The sequence below is a fragment of the Tupaia chinensis genome, unplaced genomic scaffold (assembly GCF_000334495.1).
Source record: "Tupaia chinensis unplaced genomic scaffold, TupChi_1.0 Scaffold000416_1, whole genome shotgun sequence".
In the NCBI taxonomy this organism is placed as follows: Eukaryota; Metazoa; Chordata; class Mammalia; order Scandentia; family Tupaiidae; genus Tupaia; species Tupaia belangeri.
The window spans coordinates 1339453-1359589 of record NW_006159921.1 but is presented as its reverse complement, the minus strand read 5'-3'; the positions used below and the strand labels follow the sequence as shown (position 1 = coordinate 1359589).

Here is a 20137-nt window from a genome sequence, read left to right as displayed (position 1 = left end):
CCTGTTCCCAGGTGTTTCCCACCTGCTCTCTGTGGCTATTTCATTCCTTCTTTACTCGCCCTCAGCAATGATCTTCCCTCAGACTGACCACAGAACTAGAAGCCAGTGGCTGAAAACCCCCAGTGTGGTCTCTCCATGGACGAACCCACCTGCCTGCAGTCCCCATCATCTCTGGTTAACTCAGAGGCCTGGACGCTGCTCTCTCCTAAGACTCAATTTCTCCTGCTATCTGCAGTCAGATTTACACTCTTATCTTTATTTATTTATTTTTTTGGAGAGGTTTTTGTTATAGGGCGCGTGCGCTCGTCAGAAAGACAGAGAGAGAGAGAGAGAGGGAAAGTGAGAAATCACCCCCCAGGGGGGGATGGCCACGCCGCAATCCCTTCTCCTCCATTCTCCTCTCGGGATCTTGGGCACGCATGCACACGTGCCCGGCGTGAGCTTAAGCCATTGGTTCCAGGACTTGAACCCTAGACGACTACATGGGAGTCCCAGCGACATAGCCATTATGCTAACTGCTGGTCCTCCATAATTGCATTTTCAAGGTGTTACTTTATATGCAATGTTCTGAAAAGCCATTCTGAACACTTTTGAGAGTTCTTTTTTAAAAAACTGAGAGTTTACTTTTTCTAAAAGATTTTTTAAATTTAATATTTATTTTATTTTGACCAGAGAGGGGCAGAACGAGAAAGTGAGAAAGCAAGCCACCAGGTCTGGGATGTGAACCACATATTGGTCATGTGGGAGTCCAGTGCCCTTAACCACACCACCTGCCAGCCCAAGAGTTGGTGTTCTTAATTAACCTATTACCAACTGACAGTCAATTAGAAGCTATTATCTTGTCTAAATCCACTGACACTTCAGGGCTAGCTGACAATAAAGGGTGTGCTTAAAAAATAAAAATAAAAAAGAAAGGGCGTGCTCCTGTGCATTAAGTTAGCTTATTAATTTTAAATATGACGTGTCTGGGGATGAGGTTTGTTTGTTTGTTTTTGAGAGGTTTTTGTTATAGGGTGTGTGTGCTCTCCAGAAGGACAGAAACAGACAGAAAGTAAGAAATCATCCCGGTCGGTCTCCTCCAGGGAATGCACCCAGCATGAGTTTAAGCCACTGGGTCCAGGACTTGAACTGGGATTGACTACATGAGAGTCCAGCGACATAGCCCTTACGCCATCTGCTGGTCCCGGGTGAGTGAGATTTTAAACAAACAAACAAACAAACAAACCCTTAACATCCTGAATTTCGTAAGTCAATAGGTGAGTTGGGCGGCAGGTGGTATAGTAGCTAAGGGCATTGTACTCCCAAATGGCTGGCCATGGTTCAAGTCCTGGGCCTGGCAACTTGCTTTCTCTCTCCCTCTGATCAAATTAAAATAAAGTTAAATAAATTTTTTTTTAAATCAGTAAATTAAGAGTTAAGTGACTAATTGCTGGTTACTCACGTGCATGCAAGCAGACACTGAGGGAGGTTTTGGGGCTCACTTTGATATCTTTAGAAAAGACATGGACTACTATGCCCAGGTCACCCTTCACTGGGGAATGAGAAGGATGTTGAAACCACTTATTTTTTAATAATTACTTACTTAATTTCATTTACTCATTAACTTTTTTTGGGGGGGGGAAGAGAGATTTTCCGCTATAGGGCGCATGCGCTCGCCAGGCAGACAGAAAGCGAGAAATCACTCCACCCCCCAGGAGGAATGGTTTAATTTGACCAGAGAAAGAAGAAAGTGAGAAAGCAAACCACCACGTCCGAAACGGCCAGTTGCTAGTCCCTCCTACCCCCATTTAAGAGCTTCTTGCCGGCTACATCGAGGTGTATAGCGGCTCTCTAAGATGACAAGGAGAAAAATAATCACCTACCACATGAAAAACACAGACAAGTACCTCAGTTGACTGTTTTTGCTACACACCAAACAGGTAAAACCTGGCCTAGCGCTCACAGAAAACTACTGTTATACTACACCTACAAAGAACGAAAACCACTCAGACTGCGTCCTCTCCCTCTCACCCTCCCGCAAGGGAAGGAAGAACGATCATCAATGGCAAAAGGCAGTCGCAGCATAAGCGACACCAAGAGCCGGCTTCACGCTCAGGAGAGAACACTGCGCCTCCTCCTCGTGGTTTTCGGTGCTCTACACGATCAGAGAAACTTCTCTAGTAACGAACTATAGAAATGATCCCTGAAAGTATAGTCTTAGCATTTTCAGCCCCGGCGCTGCCAGGTCTGTCAAGGCCTCTCACTTCATAGTAGTGGTGAGGTGGGTGTGTATGTATTTTTTTTAGGGGGCACGTTATGTTCTTTTTGTACGTACATTTCATACTATAACACTCTCGTTAATGACAAAGTTCAAAATACTACTCTCACGGAAAAAAATCTTCCAGAAACGCAGCGCTGCGCCTCATTAACATACGACTTCCCGGCAGCCTATCACCCGGCTGCGCTTTCTTCGCATATCTGATTCTACCACTCCCGACACAGCCTGGACTCCGCCCACAGGGCGGGCCCCGCTATATTTCATACTATAACACTCTCGTTAATGACAAAGTTCAAAATACTACTCTCACGGAAAAAAATCTTCCAGAAACGCAGCGCTGCGCCTCATTAACATACGACTTCCCGGCAGCCTATCACCCGGCTGCGCTTTCTTCGCATATCTGATTCTACCACTCCCGACACAGCCTGGACTCCGCCCACAGGGCGGGCCCCGCGGGGTGAGCGTCAGTCGGCCCCCGCGCTGCCGTTTGCTCAGGAAAAGCCGTTCGCGCGTCTGCCTGCCCGGGTGGCTTAACGCCCGCCAGGGAAGTCACGCGGAGACCAGGTACCCTGTGCCTTGAGAGAGGAGGCGAGGAGAGAGAAATAGAGAGACGAGAGAGACAAAGACGGCAGTGGTGTAGGCCCCCAGCAGAACAGGATAATCATAGCCAAAGTGGTTTACTGAATGCCTACTCGATTATAGGTGATGTAGTAATAGTGATTTCTGGTCTACATAAAATCCTTGCACTTCCTAGTAGAGTACCGTCTGGTTTATCAAAGCCCAAGTACAGTGTGTAATACATAGACGTGTCCATGAACATTGTGTTACGTTGAATACATTTTGGAAATAGTTCTACTAGGTTTTTTTTTTAGCTTTAGTCAAAATAACGTCTTTTTGCTATAGGGTAGGCAGGCTTGCCAGAGAAAGGGAAAGCAGGACCTCACCTCTTGGGGGGACAGCCACTCTGCAATCCCTTCTCCAGTCTCACAAGATTTTGCCCATGCCTGCACCCGAGGCCTCCATGTTTTTTGTTTGAGGTTTCTGCCATAGGGCGCACGAGAGAGACAAATCATTGCCCCGGGGGATGGCCATGCTGCAGTCCCTTCTCCATTCTCCCCTCTGGGTCTTGGACACACACGCACATGCGCCTGAGCGTTAGTTTAAGCCACCAGGTCTGGGACTCGAACCACAGTCAACTACGTGAGAGTCCAGCGACAGCCATTATGCTATCTGCTAGTCCCTAATAATTGGTATTTTATTCTATTCATCATTTCATATCATTTCATACTATAACTGAAGGAGTGGGGCTGGTTATTCCCCTTTCTTACAGGTGCTGCAGCATCTCACACAGCAAAGGGAACCACAGCTGGAATCTTAGTCTTCCTGGCCCTCAGCCAAGCCTGTGTTCTTTTTTTTTTTTTTTTCTTTGCTATAGGGGGCTTGCACTCGCCAGACAGACAGAGACAGACAGAAAGCGAGAAATCACCCCCCCAGGGGGGATGGCCACGTCACAATCCCTTCTCCTCCATTCTCCTCTCGGGATCTTGGACTCGCACGCACATGCACCCGGCGTGAGATTTAAGCCACTGGGTCTGGGACACGAACCGCAGTCGACCATGTGGGAGTCCAGCGACACAGCCATTACGCTAACTGCTGGTCCCCAAGCCTGTGTTTTTTCGGTGAACCAGTATGGTCATCCTCAGGAGGTTTAGTCTCCAGTCAAATCCATTTCTATAATAAAGCACTAAATACATCACCTCTTGGAGTTCAATCAGAATGATTCATCTTCTTGGCTTCTAAATCCCAGAGAAAGCTCAATTCTTCTGGCACAAATTACTCCGAGTTTCTTCTCAAAGAACACATTTCATATATGATGATGTGACTATTTGAGCCACTTAACTTTCTGCTGTAAAAATCTTCAGTCCCGGGACCAGCAGTTGGCATAATGGCTAGACTCTTATGTAGTTGACGGCGGTTCTAGTCCCAGACCTGGTGGCTTAAACTCACGCTGGGCACGTGTGCGTGCGTGCCCAAGATCCCGAGAGGGGAATGGAAGAGAAGGGATTGCGGTGTGGCCATCCCCCCTGGGGGGGTGATTTCTCGCTTTCTGTCTCTGTCTTTTTGGCAAGCACACTTGCCTTATAGCAAAAAAAACCTCTCCAAAAAGAAGAAATCTTCAGTTCCACTTCTTCCTGCATGCCAGGAAGCACAGGGTCATGTGGATATTCACACGATACTGCATTCTGAATCAACCAACCTTTTTATCGTATCATAGGAGCATGATATGGGCCACGAGGGGGATAGTTAATTCATTTCATCCAACCACCTCTCCTAAGAGAATCTTACAGACAGCCCTCTTTTGGAGACAACCAAATGTTCTGTACTAAATTTCATCGGGAAAAAGAAAAAGAGAGCATTGGGGGCCATTGGCCAGGTCTGCCACGTAGCTCCTGGTGTCAGCAGCTCCTTCTATTTTGGAGTTACAAAGTGCCTCCTGCTTGCTTTCATTCAAGAGCCATCTCTCTGGTTTGGGTCCTTTCATATCTACGCCTGCGTGGTGCCCCACTGCAGATCAGGGTAAGTTCTAATGTGGTTTTTCATTTGTTCTTCAAAGACTCCCAGGGCCACGCTTACTATTTCTGTCTGCCCTGTGGGCTGTAACCCTCTGCAAAAAGACCGGGGAATAAAATCACCAGGTGAAAGAAAGAAAGGAAGGACAGCACTGCGAAAACTGGCATCCTCAGCCGCAGGACGGAGCAGATGTGAGGGGTAAAAGGGGATCTAGTGGAATCAAAGGCGTGGCCTGGGAGACACCTGGGAGCCACGCAGTTGGAAGACCTTATGGCTCCCTAGCATAAAACAAAACAAAACAGCCTCCAAACAGGGATTTAAGACCCCTGCTGATGACTGCGCTAGTAGGAAACATCTTATCATTCAACGTGGCTTTCGACCTCTCCAAGTCCTCGCTCGTAGTGTGATGCTGTCCCTGGTTTTCCTCTGAACACCATTCAGAAATGAGGACCAAACTGCATCTGACCATCTCAGCGCAGTGCTTACCTTTCTTCAGAATTTTCTTCACTTTCACATAGTTCCCTTCTTTGACATACTCGTGGAGCTGAGCTTCTAAGGAGTCATTTTTCAAGGTGCCAAGCCGAACAGGACAGGGAACTACAAGATGAGCAGCCCGAGACATTCTGTTTCAAAACAGAGCAACAGATTTATTCTAACTGAACCAGAAATGCAAAGGAGCAACTTAGATTTCCCCCCACACACATTTGGGAACTTGTCCATCTTCATTAATAATGAAGAGGATTATGGGACTAGCAGATGGCATAATGGTTAAGTCGCTGGACTCTCATGTTGCTGACCACAATGTGAGCCCTGGACCCAGCAGCTTAAAATTCACGCCAGGGGGACCAGCAGTTAGCGTAATGGCTATGTCGCTGGACTCCCATGTAGTCGACTGTGGTTCGCGTCCCGGACCCGGTGGCTTAAAACTCACACCAGGAGCATGTGCGTGCGTGCCCAAGATCCCGAGAGGAGAATGGAGGAGAAGGGATTGCGGTGTGGCCATCCCCCCTGGGGGTGATTTCTCATTTTCTATCTCTCTGTCTATGTCTCTGTCTGGCGAGCGCACGTGCCCTATAGCAAAAACCTCTCCAAAAAAAAAAAAAAAAAAAAAAACCCCACAACCCCCCCCCAAAAAAAAAAAAAAAACACCTCACACCAGGCACGTGTGCATGTGTACCCAAAATTCTGAGAGGAAAATGGAGACGGGACTGCGCTGTGCCCATCCTCCTGGGGGATGATTTCTCGCTTTCTCTCTGTCTCACAAGTGCATGCATCCTATAGCAAATATCTCTCTAAAAAATAATTAATGGTCCAGAAGAGGGTTAGGGAAATAATTACTATGACTTTTTTATTCTCAATGTTATTACTGAATGATATTCTGAATGACTATATTTATCATCAGTTCCAAGAATGAGAAAGTGAAGTCTACTAGGAAGTAAAATTAGATCTACATTGTGTCATTAAGATAAGTAGGGGGAGGAGAACTGGACTTCCACATGGCCAACCACAGTTCGAGTCCCAGACCTGGCAGCTTGCTTTCTCATTTTTCCTCTCTTTCTCTCTTGCTCACTCTGTCCTTCTCTAGTCAAATTAAAATAAATAAAGTTAAATAAAAATAATTATTAAAAAATGTAAAACCAAAACAATAAATGGGGGGCCTGGCAGGTGGCATGGTGGTTAAGGGCACTGGACTACCATGTGGCTGACCACAGTTTGAATCCCAGACCTGGTGGCTTGCTTTCTCACTTTCTCTCTCTTTCTCTATCTCGCTCTTTCGTTCTGTCCCTCTCTGGACAAATTAAAATACACAAATAAAGATAGTTAAATAAACAATTATTTTTTAATTCAAATTTATTTATTTACATTCATTCACTATACGTCATTACAGCATACAAAATGAGATTTCCCATCCAGAATACTATATTATTGGCTCAATCAATTACATCAACATATGTGTTATCGTCAACCACTAATTTTCCATTTCTTGTTTCCTGTATATTTTGTTATTTTTGCCATCCTTGATTCCCTATCTCTCACCCTGTGCCATGTCTCACCCTCCTCCCACATTGTCTCTGGTATCCATGGTTGCTTTCTATGCCTTTTCCTCCCATTTTATTTATTTGCTGATGAACTTAATTCATCTAAATATTTCCAATAGCAAGTGCAGCTGATATATACATATCCATGAACACAAGTCTGATTTTGGCATAAAGCTCAGTGAGTAGAATGGACATACTATAAAGTAGCACCTGGCTGGGACTATGTAGCTTACTGTAGTCATCAAATGTGCATTATTTTTTATTTAAAAAAATATTTTTCGTGTTTTCTGAAACTTTTTAAAAATTAATTAATTTAAATTCATCCCCTAATAATCGTCACAGCATACAAAAAGTGGTTTCCCATCCAGAATATGCTGCATAGTGGCTTTATCATGTATGTTATCCTCAATAATTTTCCATTTCTAGTTTCATATACATACATATATATTTGTTTATATATATTTACCCATATGTCTGACCCTCTACCCTTTTCCACCCTCTTCTCACACTATCTCTGGTGTCTACAGTTGTCTTCCATTCCTTTTCCACCCACAATTTTTTTTTTAAGAATTATTTTATTTAACTTTATTTCAATTTGACCAGAGAGAAACAGAGTAAGTGAGTGAGCGAGAGAGAGAGAGAGAGAGGAAGTGAGAAAGCAAGCTGCCAGGTCTGGGACTCCAGCCGTGGTCAGTCATGTGGGAGTCCAGCGCCCTTAACCACCACGCCACCTGCCGGCCCCTCCACCCACATTTTATTGATCACACAATTTCTTAAATAATCTAACTACTTTCAATAGCAAGTTCAGCTGCTAATTTCAAGAAAAGCAGTTTTGAACTGGTAAGGAAATTTGCTTAAAACTTAAAGCCTGGAACAGGTTAGTATTCTGTTCAAATAGTAGGTACATGAACCCACTGACAGCTCAAGACAGGACAAAAACTCTCAAAACAGGACAACAAAGCCTAGAAGAAAGGCAGCAATATTTTAGTCAAAAGTCACAGAATGCTATTTCACCAGTTCAGTCTCCTATACTTAACCTATCTTTTGTCGTGATTCGATCTTCCCAATTAAATTCTGGGATATAATATTCAACTCCAGACTTGTCTCTACATAAATAAACAATTATTTAAAACAAAGCAAAGATAAAGAGGAGCCAGAGTCAGCAAATGGCGTAGTGATTATGTCACTGGACTCCCACACGGCCGACTGTGGTTTGTGTCCCAGACCTGGTGACTTGAAACTCCTCCTGGGATCTGGGGCATCTGTGTGTGTACGCCCAAGATCCCAGGAGGAGAATGGAGAATGGAGTGCGCCATGGTTATCCCTCCTGGGGGTGATTTCTCACTTTCCCAATCACTATCTGTCTCTCTCTGGTAAGTTCACATGCCTTAAGGAAAAACCTCAAAAAAAAAAAAAAAAGATAATTAGGGGGACAGCAGGTGGTGTGGTGGTTAAGGTGCTGGAATTCCCACAGGACCGACCTTGGTTTGAGTCCTGGACCTGGAGGTTTCCTTTGCTTTCTCTCTCTCTCCCTCTCTCTCTGGCAAAATTCATGTGAATAAATAAATAAATAAATAAATAAATAAAATAAATAAATAAATCCATTATGCTATCTGCTGGTCCTAAAACTAATTTTTTTTTAAAGAGAGCGAGATTTTTGTTACAGGGTTTGTGTACTTGTTGGAGATACAGAAAGAGACAGACAGACAGAAAGTGAGAAATCACCCCCCAAGAGGGATGGCCATGCCAGAATCCCTTTTCCTCTAGTCTCTTCTTGAGATTTTGGGCACACACGTACACGCATGTGGCATGAGTTTGAGGCTGCCGAGTCCAGGACTTGAACCATGGTTTACTTCATGGGAATCACTTCTGTAACCATTACGTCATTGGCTGTTCCCCCTAAAATAATTCTTTTAAAAAAATAATGATCTATTTATTTAATTGTATTTGTTACTGTTATTTTAAATTTGACCAGAGAGACACTCAAGGAAAGAGAAAGGGAAAGTGAGAAAGCAAGCAACTACCATGCCATCTGCTGTCCTAAAATAATTCTTGGGGCTGGCAGGTGGCATGGCTGCTAAGAGCTCTGAACTCCCACATGGCTGCCCACAGTTCGAGTCCCAGACCTGGTGGCTTGCTTTCTCACTTTCCCTCTCTCTCTCTACTCTATCCCTCTCTGGTCAAATTAAAAAAAAAAAAAATCTTTAAAAAAATAGACATTAAGGGAACCAGCAGTTAGCATAATGGCTATGTCGCTGGACTCCCACGTAGTCGACCGCGGTTCGTGTCCCGGACCCGGTGGCTTAAAACTCACGCCGGGCGTGTGTGCATGCGTACCCAAGATCCCAAGAGGAGAATGGAGGAGAAGGGATTGCGGCGTGACCATCCCCCCTGGGGGGTGATTTCTCACTTTCTGTCTCTATGTCTCTCTGTCTGTCTGGTGAGCACATACTCCCTATAGTGAAAAAAAAAACCTCTCAAAAAAAAAAAAAAAAGACATTAAAAAAATAATTCTTGGGGACCAGCACATGGTGTAGTGGCTCCATCATTGGACTCCCATGTAGTTGACTGCAGTTTGAGTCTAGGACCCAGTGGCTTGAACTCATGCTGGGTGCATGTGTGTGTGTGCCCAAGATCCCAAGAGGAGAATGGAGGAGAGGGGATTGCAGCATGGCCATCGCCCCCGGGAGGTGATTTCTCACTTTCTGTCTCTCGGACTCTGTCGTTCTGGCAAGTGCACATGCCCTATAGCAAAAACCTCTCCAAAAAAAAATAATAGTAATAATTCTTGGGACCATCAGTATGGTGGTTAAGGAACTGGATACTCCCACATGGCTGACTGCGGTTTGAGTCCCAGACCTGGTGGCTTGCTTGCTTGCTTTCTCGCTTTCTCTCTCTGGTCAAATTAAAATGAATGAATGAATGAATAAATAAAACAAATAATTATTTTAAAAAGTAATAATTCTTTAAAAAAATGTATCCACTGACTACACGTGTAAAGTGCTGATAAGCTGAGTGATTTAACTACTTATTTCCTCTGGTATCTTGTCTCCAACTATATACACCATCCTAGAATTAGACAGCATCACAACATTCTTTTTTTCTTTTTTTAAAAATTATTTTATTTAGTTATTTATTTTAATTTGATCAGAGAGGGACAGAGTAAGAGATATGTTAAGAGAGAAAGCAAGCCAGCAGGTCTGGGACTTGAACCGTTGTCAACCATGTGGGAGTCCAGCGCCACTTAACCACCACACCACCTATTGGCCCCAAGCATCCCAACATCCTTAAGAAAACAAAAGTGAACAGAAAATATTTAGTTTTAAATATATACAAACTGGGGCCCAGAAAGTAGCATAGTGGTTAAGGTGCTGAACTTCTACAGAGTTGACCATGGTTTTTTTTTTTTTTTTTTTTCTCTTTTTTGGAGAGGTTTTTACTATAGGGCGCATGCGCTCGGCTGACAGAGACAGAGAGATAGAAAGCGAGAAATGGCCACACCGCAATCCCTTCTCCATTCTCCTCTTGGGATCTTGGACACGCACGCACACGTGCCCAGCATGAGTTTAAGTTAAGTCCCAGGTCCGGGATTTGGACGGCAGTCGACTACACGGGAGTCCAGCGACATAGCCATTACGCTAACTGCTGGTCCCGACCATGGTTTGAGTCCTGGACCTGACAGCGCTCTCTCTCTCACTCTGTCCCACTCCATCAAATTACAGTAAATAAATAAATGGATAATAACAAATAATAATAAATGGAAAATCGCACTGGGTGTGTGTAAATGCATGCCCAAAATCCGAAGGGATTGCCCCTGCCATCCCCCAGGGGATGATTTCTTACTTTGCAAACTCAGTCTCTTTTCCATGAGCACGTGGTATTCTATTGCAAAAACTTTGGAAAAAAAGAAAAAAAAAACATATGGGATCGTCTGAAAAGTCATGACACATTTTTGCATAGAAAAACAGAAAAATACACCATGACTTTCCTGAAATCCTAATACATATACAAAATAAATAATTCTTAACCCCCCCCCAAAAAAAAACCCTCTCCAAAAAGAAAAAAAGTATAAGGAAAAAAGCCAGTAGTGGTGTATGGGACAGACAGCTGACAGTGCAATGATTACGTCCCTGGACTTGCACGTTGTCAACTTACGTTTTCAGTGCCAGACCTGGTGACTTAAAACTCATGTCATGCGTGGGTGCCCAAGATCCCAAGAGAAGAAAAAGAGACACAGGTACACCCAACGTGGTCCATCCACAGCCAGCCCTGGATCGAGGGCACTGTGAGTCCACCTACACGGAGCTCTCAGGGAGTGAGTGGGAACCTTCCAGGAAAAGGGATTTAAGGACAGAAGAGGAAGACGGCAGATACTCAATTGACAGCTTTCAAAATGGAGGGAGGGCCAGCAGGTGCCAAGGAGGTTAAGACAGCTGGCTACCATATGACTGACTGTGCTTTGGGTCCTGGACTCAGTGGCTTGGAAAAAACCCACTGGGTGCAACATATGTCCAAAGTCCAGGAGAAGAGAATGGGAAGGGGTTGTAGTGTGGCCATCGCCCGTAGGCAGACGGTGCTTTCTCATTTTCTGTCTCTCTCCTGTGAGCAGGCACACATTTCCTATAGCAAACTAAAAAATAAGGAAATGGCTCTTGGTCTCAGCCACAGAAGTGAGATGTGGAAGGGAACGTCATTTTGGGGGAAGCATCACAATAAGACACACACGTTGTGCCGCTGCTATGGTTCTAAAGCCTGCCACCTTCAGAAGTTGACCGGCGGGGACCAGGAGTTAGCGTAATGGCTATGTCACTGGACTCCCATGTAGTTGACCGCGGTTTGAGTCCCGGACTTGGTGGCTTAAGCTCACGCCGGGTGCGTGAGTGCGTGCCCAAGATCCCGAGAGAATGGAGAAGGGATTGCAGCGTGGCCATCTCCCTGGGGGGTGATTTCTCGCTTTCCCTCCTCTCTTTCTGGCAAGCGCACGTGCCCTATACCAAAAACCTCTTTAAAACAAACAAACAAACAAAAAACCGAAATACTACGGGACTGGCCTAATGAGACACCTAAAAATTGTATGCAGCAGGGCCAGCAGGTGGCAAGGTGGTTAAGGTGCTGGACTACACATGGCCACAGTTCAAATCCAGGAAATGGAGGCTTGGTTTCTCAATACCTCACCACCCTTTCTAGTGGCATATGTACCCTATAAAAATTTAAAAAATAATAAAGTTTTCTCAAAAAGTCGCATACCGCAGATTAAGGCAAGGATTTTGTGAAGGAACAAACACCCAAAACTGAGGGAAGCTGCTGCAGCATCCAGTTCATCTTAAGGATTTCAATGATTTGTCAGGCAATAAATAAATGTTCTGGTTGAAAAAAAAAAAAAAGTAAATGGAGGAGAGTGGGTCAGCTTGTGGCTTAGTGGGCAAGTTCCCATCCACTCCAAGTCTGGAATCCCTAATAGCTTGACTGACAGTTTTAGAAACAGGGTGCTGAAGACCAGGAGATGGCAAACAGTAGTTGTTAAAGTGCTAAAATCCAGGGACAAGCAATTAACGTAATGGCTATGTCGCTGGACTCTCACGTAGTGACTGCAGTTCGAGCCCTGAGAAGAGAACGGAGGAGAAGGGATTGCAGCGTGGTCATCCCCCTGGGTCGGGGGTGATTTCTCGCTTTCTGACTCTCTCCGGAGCGTACGCACCCTACAGCAAAAACCTCTCCAAAAAAACCTTTTTTAAAGAAGTGCTAGATTCAAGTAGCAAAACCCAGGTGGTCCTGGTGGTGAGTACATAAACAAAAAATTACGCAACAGAAGAAAAAACCCTAAATGTTTAAAATCTCATAATTGATGCAACTGCAGAAAAGCCTAGCTACAAACTACTGTTTCTTCAGAAACATTCCAGAGCTTAAGACCAAGGAAAAACACCCAAGAGAGGATACACTCAGCGCAAATTGACCTTTCCTTTATACTGAAAGAATCAGGGGAAAGCGCGAACGCAGTCCCCCACTACCACAAATTATGCAGTCGAGTTTCCCACATTTGGGGAAATCGCAGGGGTCAGCACATCCGGAGTGCAATGGATAAGCCTCGCCCTGGGAAAACCACCTTCGTGATCATGGTATCTCCCCTGCCAGGTAAGTATGAGTTGCTGTTGCCTCCTTCTACCTCACCCTCATGCTCCACACACTTATTGCTCATGGTCAATTGTATTACAAGTACTTCAGGCCTTCGGTTCAAACTGCAGACGTCGTGGTGCCCCGCATATTAGCCTGCACTGTTGTAGACATTCACCGCACACTGCGCCCCGCGAAGAACGCACTAGAACCGGCAGCCACCGCGCTCTATCTGCATATCCCCGCCTCTGGGGGTGGCGTCCCTGTCTGCTCCGAGCCGCTCCTTCCCGGCCAGATCTCTCTAGTCGCTCTTGGTGACTTTTCGAAAAACACTGCCAGGTGTCACCGAAGATTTTAAGAATTTATTGCCTCTTTTGGCATAGACAAATATTCTAGTATTTTTTTAAATAAGTTTTTTTATTTTTATTTTTTTTGAGATTTTTTTGCTATAGGGTGCGGGCGCTTGCAAGAAAGACAGAGACAGACAGACAGACAGACAGAAAGGGAGAAATCACCCCCAGGGAGGATGCCCATGCTGCAATCCCTTCTCCTCCATTCTCTCGGGATCTTGGGCACGCACGCACACACACCTGGTGTGAGTTTAAGCCTCCGGGTCCAGGAATCGAACCTCGGTCGACTACATGGGGTCCAGCGACATAGCCATTACGCTAACTGCTGGTCCCCCAAAAGAATGATTTTTTATTTAACTTTATTTATTTATTTTAATTTGACGGCGAGGGGGGGGGGGCGCCCGAGCAAGCTGCCACGTCCAGGACTTGAACTGGTCATATGGAAGTCTGGCACCCTTAACCAACACGCCACCTGCCAACCCCTTAATAAGTAATTTTTTTTTAAATAATTATTTTTAACTTTCTTTATTATTATTTGTTTTAATTTGACCAGAGAAAGAAAGTGAGAAAGCTGGGACCAGTGGATAACATAGTGGCTTCATCGCTGGGCTCCCATGTAGTCGACTGCAGTTCGATTCTCGGATCCGGTGGCTTAAACTCACACTGGGTGTGTGTGCATGTGTGTGTGTGTACCCCAGGTCCTGAGAGGAGAATGGAAGAGAAGGAATTGTGGTGCAGCCATCCCTTTTCTGTCTCTCTGGCAAGCCCACATGCCCTATAGCAAAAACCTCTCCAAAAAGAAGTGAAAAAGCAAGTCGACAGGTCCAAGTCTCCAACTGTGGTCAGCCATGTAGGAGTCCAGAGCCCTTAACCACCCATCACCTGCCGGTCCCTATTTATTATTATTATTTAAATCTGCTATGGGCACATCACCAGATAGAGACAGAGAGACAGTGAGAAAGCAAGCTGCCGGGTCCTGGACTCCATGGACCATGCTGGGGTCCAACACCTTAACCACCACGCCACCTGCTGGCCTCCTGGTGTAACTGTTAACAGTGAATCTGAAGGGTGCTCCAGGTCAGGGCAGTTTAGGAGGCGGTGGCTCACAGGAGAAGGCACCTCACAAAGGAGAAGGAAGCAGAGTTCCTGTTTCAGATCTGAATCACCCATAGCTTTCCTCATATTCCATTTCCAAAATTTGAAAGTGCTGCCTGCTTACTTCACGTGTTGTCTGGGAGGATGAATAAGAGAATGCGAGCCTCCCAAACCACATACAGCCCTCTAGCAAAACTCTCTCTCTCAAAAAAAAAAAAAAAAAAAAAAAGTTATTGGTTATAGAGGCCAGCAGAAGGCTTGGAAGTTAAGGCAGCTGGATCCCACATGGCTGCTCCAGTCCCAGACCCAATGGCTTGAAAATCATGCTGGGGCAAGCAGGTACTGCAGTGGTTAAGGAGTCAGACTCCCATGTAGCTAACCACAGTTCGAGTCCTGGACCCAGCAACTTGAGGATAATGCCGCGTACCTGTGTGTATGTGCCCAAAATCTCAGAATGGAGTAGAAGAGATTGCAGTGTGGCCATCCCCCCAGGAAGGTGATTTCTCACTTTCCCTGTCACTGTCTCTTTCTCCTCTGAGTGCATGCACCTATGGCAAAAACAAACAAATCATGTTGGGCATGTGTGCGTGCAAGAACAAAATCCTGAGAAGAGAATGGAGGAGAAGGGATTGTGGTGGGGCCATCCGTACAAGAGGGTGATTTCTCACTTTCCTTCTCTCTCTGTCTTTCTCTTGGGAGAGCACACACCCGATAGCACAAACCAAAGGAGAAAAAGTTACTGGTTATACATTTACATGTTACAGACATCCACTAGTGTTGTCAGACTGTTTTTTCTTTATAACAAGGATATGAAATCCAGACTGTATTTTAAGTTTCGAACACAGGGTTTGGCATCATATAGACTTGAGTTCAAATTGTGACTTTACCATATTTTATTTAAGTGTGCCTGAGTTTACCATCTAAGGACCATGATAATTATTCACAAATGTACTGTATATGTAATATACATATACTATGCACACATGCAGAATGAAACCAGCTGCAGCGCCCTGGAATATGTCGCCTGGAGAGATTCTGCACAGCTTGGCACTGGCACCCCTTGCCCCTGCCAACTCAGGTGTTCTGTCCTCACAGGCATGGCCTCAGAACCCGCAATCTCAGTCTTTTCTATGAGTTTCCACAGATTCTGTAGACTCACCGGGGTCAGGAAAGGATTGATGCTCATAAATATGAGGGTGGTGGGGACCAGCAGGTGCTGTGGTGGTTAAGGCGCTGGACACTCTCACATGGCCGACCAGGGTTCAAGTCCTGAATCTGGTGGCTTGCTTTCTCACTTCCTCTCTCTCTCACTGTCACCCTCTGTCTCTCTCTGGTCAAATAAAAAAATAAATGAATGAATAAATAAAATAAAATAAATATTTAAAAAAATGAGGGTGGCATGTATACTAAGCAATTTTTTTTAGAGGTTTCTGCTATAGGGCACGTGCGCTCGCCAGAGAGATAGAAAGTGAGAAATCACCCCCCAGGGGGGATGGCCACGCCGCAATCCCTTCTCCTCCATTCTCCTCTTGGGATCTTGGGCACACACGTGCCCGGCGTGAGTTTAAGCCACCAGGTCCAGGACATGAACCACGGTCACACCAGGCGTATGTATGTATGTGCCCAAAATTCCAAGAGGAGAATGGATTGTGGCATGGTTTCTCACTTTCCCTCTCACTGTTTCTCTCTAAGTGTATGCACCCTACAGCAAAAACCTTTCTTTTAAAATAAAGGAATCCATAATGCCACTGTCAACACTGCGTTGCCACAAACTGAACACACAGCATCTGCCCTTGCACTGCATTTCTCAGCCACAGGGCTTTGCAATAACAATAACTATTAGACATTTGCTAGATATTCCCATCCACAAAGTGTGACCCATTCCACCTTAGTTACATAATATCATCTCATTATTGAACTACTTTCATAATCTGATTCCAGGTTTAATTGTTCCTGAAGAAAATAACACTTGGATGCTTTTCTTGGGTATCCATGAATGCCAGGCTGGTCTCGGCTCTGAGGCTTCTGTAACTAACCGGCCCTTTTGGCTATGCTGGGGAAACACCATTTCTGATGACCACATTATATATATACATATGCCTACCACTCACAAAGTGTTCTTAAACGTCTATGAGTGCTGCTAATAATGAAAAACATCTGTTCTTGCGGCCAGCAGGTGGTATAGTAATTACAGTGCTGGACTCCCACGTGGCCAACAGTGGCTTGAGTACCAGACCTGGTGGTTTGCCTCTCGCACTTTCACTTTCTCTCTCTTGTGAGTGCATGTGCTCTATAGCAAATTAGAAAATAAATAAATAAAAAAAACCAATTAATTTAATTGAAGAATTCTTTAAAAAGAAAAAGAACTATTTTCTTTTTTTTGGTAGAGATTTTTGCTATAGGGTGTGTGTGCTCCCCAGAATGACAGAGACAGAGAGACAGAAAGCGAGAAATCACCCCCCAGGGGGGATGGTCACGCCGCAACCCCTTCTCCTCCATTCTCCTCTTGGGATCTTGGACACACACGCACACGCGCCCGGCGTGAGTTTAAGCCACCGGGTCCAGGACCCAAATCATGGTCGACTACATGGGAGTCCAGCGACATAGACATTACGCTAACTGCTGGTCCCAAAAACATCTATTCTTAAGTCATTACTTATATGCAGTGTGCACTTCTAATTTACAGCCATTTGAACTAAGGTGCTAATCACTAGCCTAACATCTGAGGATATTAAGAGAAATCAAGCAGAAATGGATTGTGTCTAGAATTTAAAAATCAGTTTGTAGGGGAAACAGAACTGCCAGAAGTGTATTGAGAGTACAAAAGGTTTGGGACCAGCAGATGGTGTAGCAGTTATATCACTAGACTCCCAAATAGCTGAATGTGGTTCAAGCACTGGAGCCGGTGGCTTGAAACTACCGCCGGGCACATGTGCTCCCAGTAGGAGAATGGAGGAAAAGGGACTGCACTGTGGTCATCTCCCCCACCTCCGGGGGTGGTGGTGGTTTGTGTGATTTCTCACTTTCCATTTCACTGTCTCTGTTTCTCTTTCCAGAGCATGTGTGCCCTAAGATAAAAACTTGTCAAGGGTCTGGCAGGTGGCATGGTGGTTAAGGGTGCTGGATTCCCACATGGCTGACTACGATTTTACTCCCAGATCTGGTGGCCTGCTTTCTCACTTTCTCTTTCTCTCTCTGGTCAAATTTAAAATAAGTAAAGAGAGAAAGTTAGATAGAATAATTCTTTTTTTTGGGGGGGGGGGAGAGGTTTTTTGCTATAGGGCACGTGAACTCACCAGAAAGACAGAGACAGACAGAAACAGAAAGAAATCCCCCCCGGGGGGATGGCCACACCTCAATCCATTCTCCTGTCAGGATCTTGGGTACGCACACATAGGTGCCTAGAATGAGTTCAAGCCACTTGGGTCCATGAGTTGAACCGCTGTCGACTACATGGGAGTCCAACGAAGTAACCATTACACAAACTGCTGGTCCCCAAATAGAATAATTCTTTAAAAGAAAATTTTCAAGAAAAAAATCCCCAAACAATAGTACACACCCTAAGGAACAAAATTCTCAGAAAAACAAAAACAAGGTAGTGTAAAAGGTTAGTCAGGGACCACATCCCAACTTTGAAGGATCCCAGGCAGTTTTGCCTTCCTGTGCCAGTTCCTCCACTATTAAAACAATACAAGCAGGTGTCACGATGGTTAGGGTACCTGGACCCCACATCACCCACTGTGCTGCTGTGAGTGCACATGCCAAGAGTAAAACGATTTTTTGGGCTGACAGGTGGTGTGGTGGTTAAAGACACTGGACTCCCACATGGCCAACTGTGGTTTGAATCCCAGACCTGGCTGGCTTGTTTTCTCACTTTCCCTCTCCGTTTCTCTCTCACTCTGTCCCTCTCTGGTCAAATTAAATTATTCTTTAAAAACCTCTCGATTTTTATATATTTTATGAATATATATTAACCTTTGCTGATTTGAAAAGTGCCCTAGGCACTGAGTCTAGTGCACCTAATGGATAAGTCACCTTGGGTTCAGAGGTGATTTGGGTATGTTTTTCCAGGTAAATGAGGCAAGAGCACGGTGTTCTAGGTAGAGAAGAGCATGTTGGGACCAGCAGTTAGCGTAATGACTATGTCACTGAACTCCCATGTAGCCGACCGTGGTTAGAGTCCTGGACCCGTGGCTTAAACTCACACCGGGTGCGTGTGTGTACGTGCCCAAGATCCCGAGAGGAGAATAAAGGAGAAGGGATTGGGATTGTGGCATAGCCATCGTCCCTGGGGGGTGATTTCTCGCTTTCTGTCTCTCTCTTTCCGGCAAGCGTGCGCGCCCTATAGCAAAAACCTAAAAAAAAAAAAAAAAAAAAGCACATTAACTTGTGCAAGTAACACAGCAAGACTTTCTGGAAATATTGTGTGGTTTGAGGGCACTCCTGCCCTAAAAGAAACAGACAAAAAAGGCAAAACAGTTTAAAACCCCTCTAGTATTTCTTGCTTATGCCAGCTACTTAAAACATATTTCCTCAAAGTGTATCCATTTTTGGAAATGTGACATGCTACTAAACATACCTGTTACTTTTATTTAAAAACATTTAGCTTTATTAATTATTATTACCTTAATTTAACCAGAGCAAGAGTAAAGTGAGAAAGCAACCTATCAGGTTTGAGACTCAAACTGCAATCTGCCATGTGAAAGTCTTGCTCAGCGGTTTAGCCATGTCACCTACCAACTCCGATGAATATGTTAGTCTTTAAAAAAATTTAAAAAGATTTATTTCACTTTATTTAGTCACTCATTTATTTTAATTTGACCAGAGATACAGAAAGGGAGAGTGAGAAAGCAAACCATCAGGTCTGGGACTCAAACCGTGATCAGCCAACTGGGACCACACATTTGTTCATCTTTATGTCCAAAAGCCTTTCTTTCCTCCCGTATTCTAGAGACTGAAATCCCCCATAGCATTAACTGTTAAGTAAGAGACAAAAAAATCAGAAACACGCGATTAAGAGAACACACAAAAAAAGAAACACCTACCCAAGAACCAATAGTGCCTAGCCACTCAGACTCATTTGCCTATCGTTGTGAACAAATATGTCAGGGGAGAGCGCGTACGCAGTCCCCCACTACCACAAATTATGCAGTCGAGTTTCCCGCATTTGGGGAAATCGCAGGGGTCAGCACACCCGGAGTGCAATGGATGAGCCTCACCCTGGGAAAACCACCTTCGTGATCATGGTATCTCCCCTGCCAGGTAAGTATGAGTTGGTAGTTGACCCCAGCATTACCCACTGCTGCGAATAACACTGTTAGGTTCGGGTCGCTACTGGAACGACTGAAACTGGGCTTCCCCTACTTATCGCAATCGAAACAATTCATTTTCGTACTACAGTTTAGTACCAGGAGAAGAAATAATCTGACATTTTTGCAGGCGACGCGTTTTCGAAATGCACTGAGCCGGTAATCTACATACGCCACCTCCCAGCGTCCCGCCATGCGCATGCCCAGCTGCTGAGTGCGCGCACTGCTCCCTCTCGCCCACCGAGGGGCGCTGTCAAAGGCCAGATCCTTCTGGGCCCGCGGGTGACGTCTCGGTGACAAATACCAACTCCTCTTTAAACTTTTGGTGTAGCGAAGGCCTTCGGATCTCCCTGCAGAGGGTCCTCGTTTGCAAGCGAACACGAACGAGCTTTTTAGCCGCTAGCC

General features: G+C 45.0%; 2 protein-coding genes and 3 non-coding genes across 8 annotated transcripts in view; all 5 read right to left on the bottom strand.

The window, feature by feature from the left end:
• The window catches only part of TEX14 (testis expressed 14, intercellular bridge forming factor), a 112291-nt gene extending 106839 nt beyond the window's left edge, over positions 1–5452 (bottom strand). For all 4 annotated transcript variants that reach the window (XM_027774233.1, XM_027774235.1, XM_027774234.1 and 1 more), the window contains exon 1: positions 5315–5452. In XM_027774233.1, the coding sequence (XP_027630034.1) occupies positions 5315–5450 (136 nt within the window). In that variant the 5' untranslated portion in view covers positions 5451–5452. The remainder of the gene's footprint in view (positions 1–5314) is intronic.
• SKA2 (spindle and kinetochore associated complex subunit 2) overlaps positions 1–20137 on the bottom strand; it is a 1094818-nt gene that overhangs the window by 620205 nt on the left and 454476 nt on the right. The gene's annotated exons all lie outside the window — the stretch shown is intronic.
• LOC114008929 (small nucleolar RNA U3) lies at positions 1981–2198 on the bottom strand. The gene has a single exon (XR_003550417.1). It is a non-coding gene; the product is annotated as a small nucleolar RNA U3 (small nucleolar RNA).
• On the bottom strand, positions 12844–13007 carry LOC114008927 (U1 spliceosomal RNA). Its single transcript, XR_003550415.1, has one exon. It is a non-coding gene; the product is annotated as a U1 spliceosomal RNA (small nuclear RNA).
• On the bottom strand, positions 19530–19693 carry LOC114008942 (U1 spliceosomal RNA). Its single transcript, XR_003550427.1, has one exon. It is a non-coding gene; the product is annotated as a U1 spliceosomal RNA (small nuclear RNA).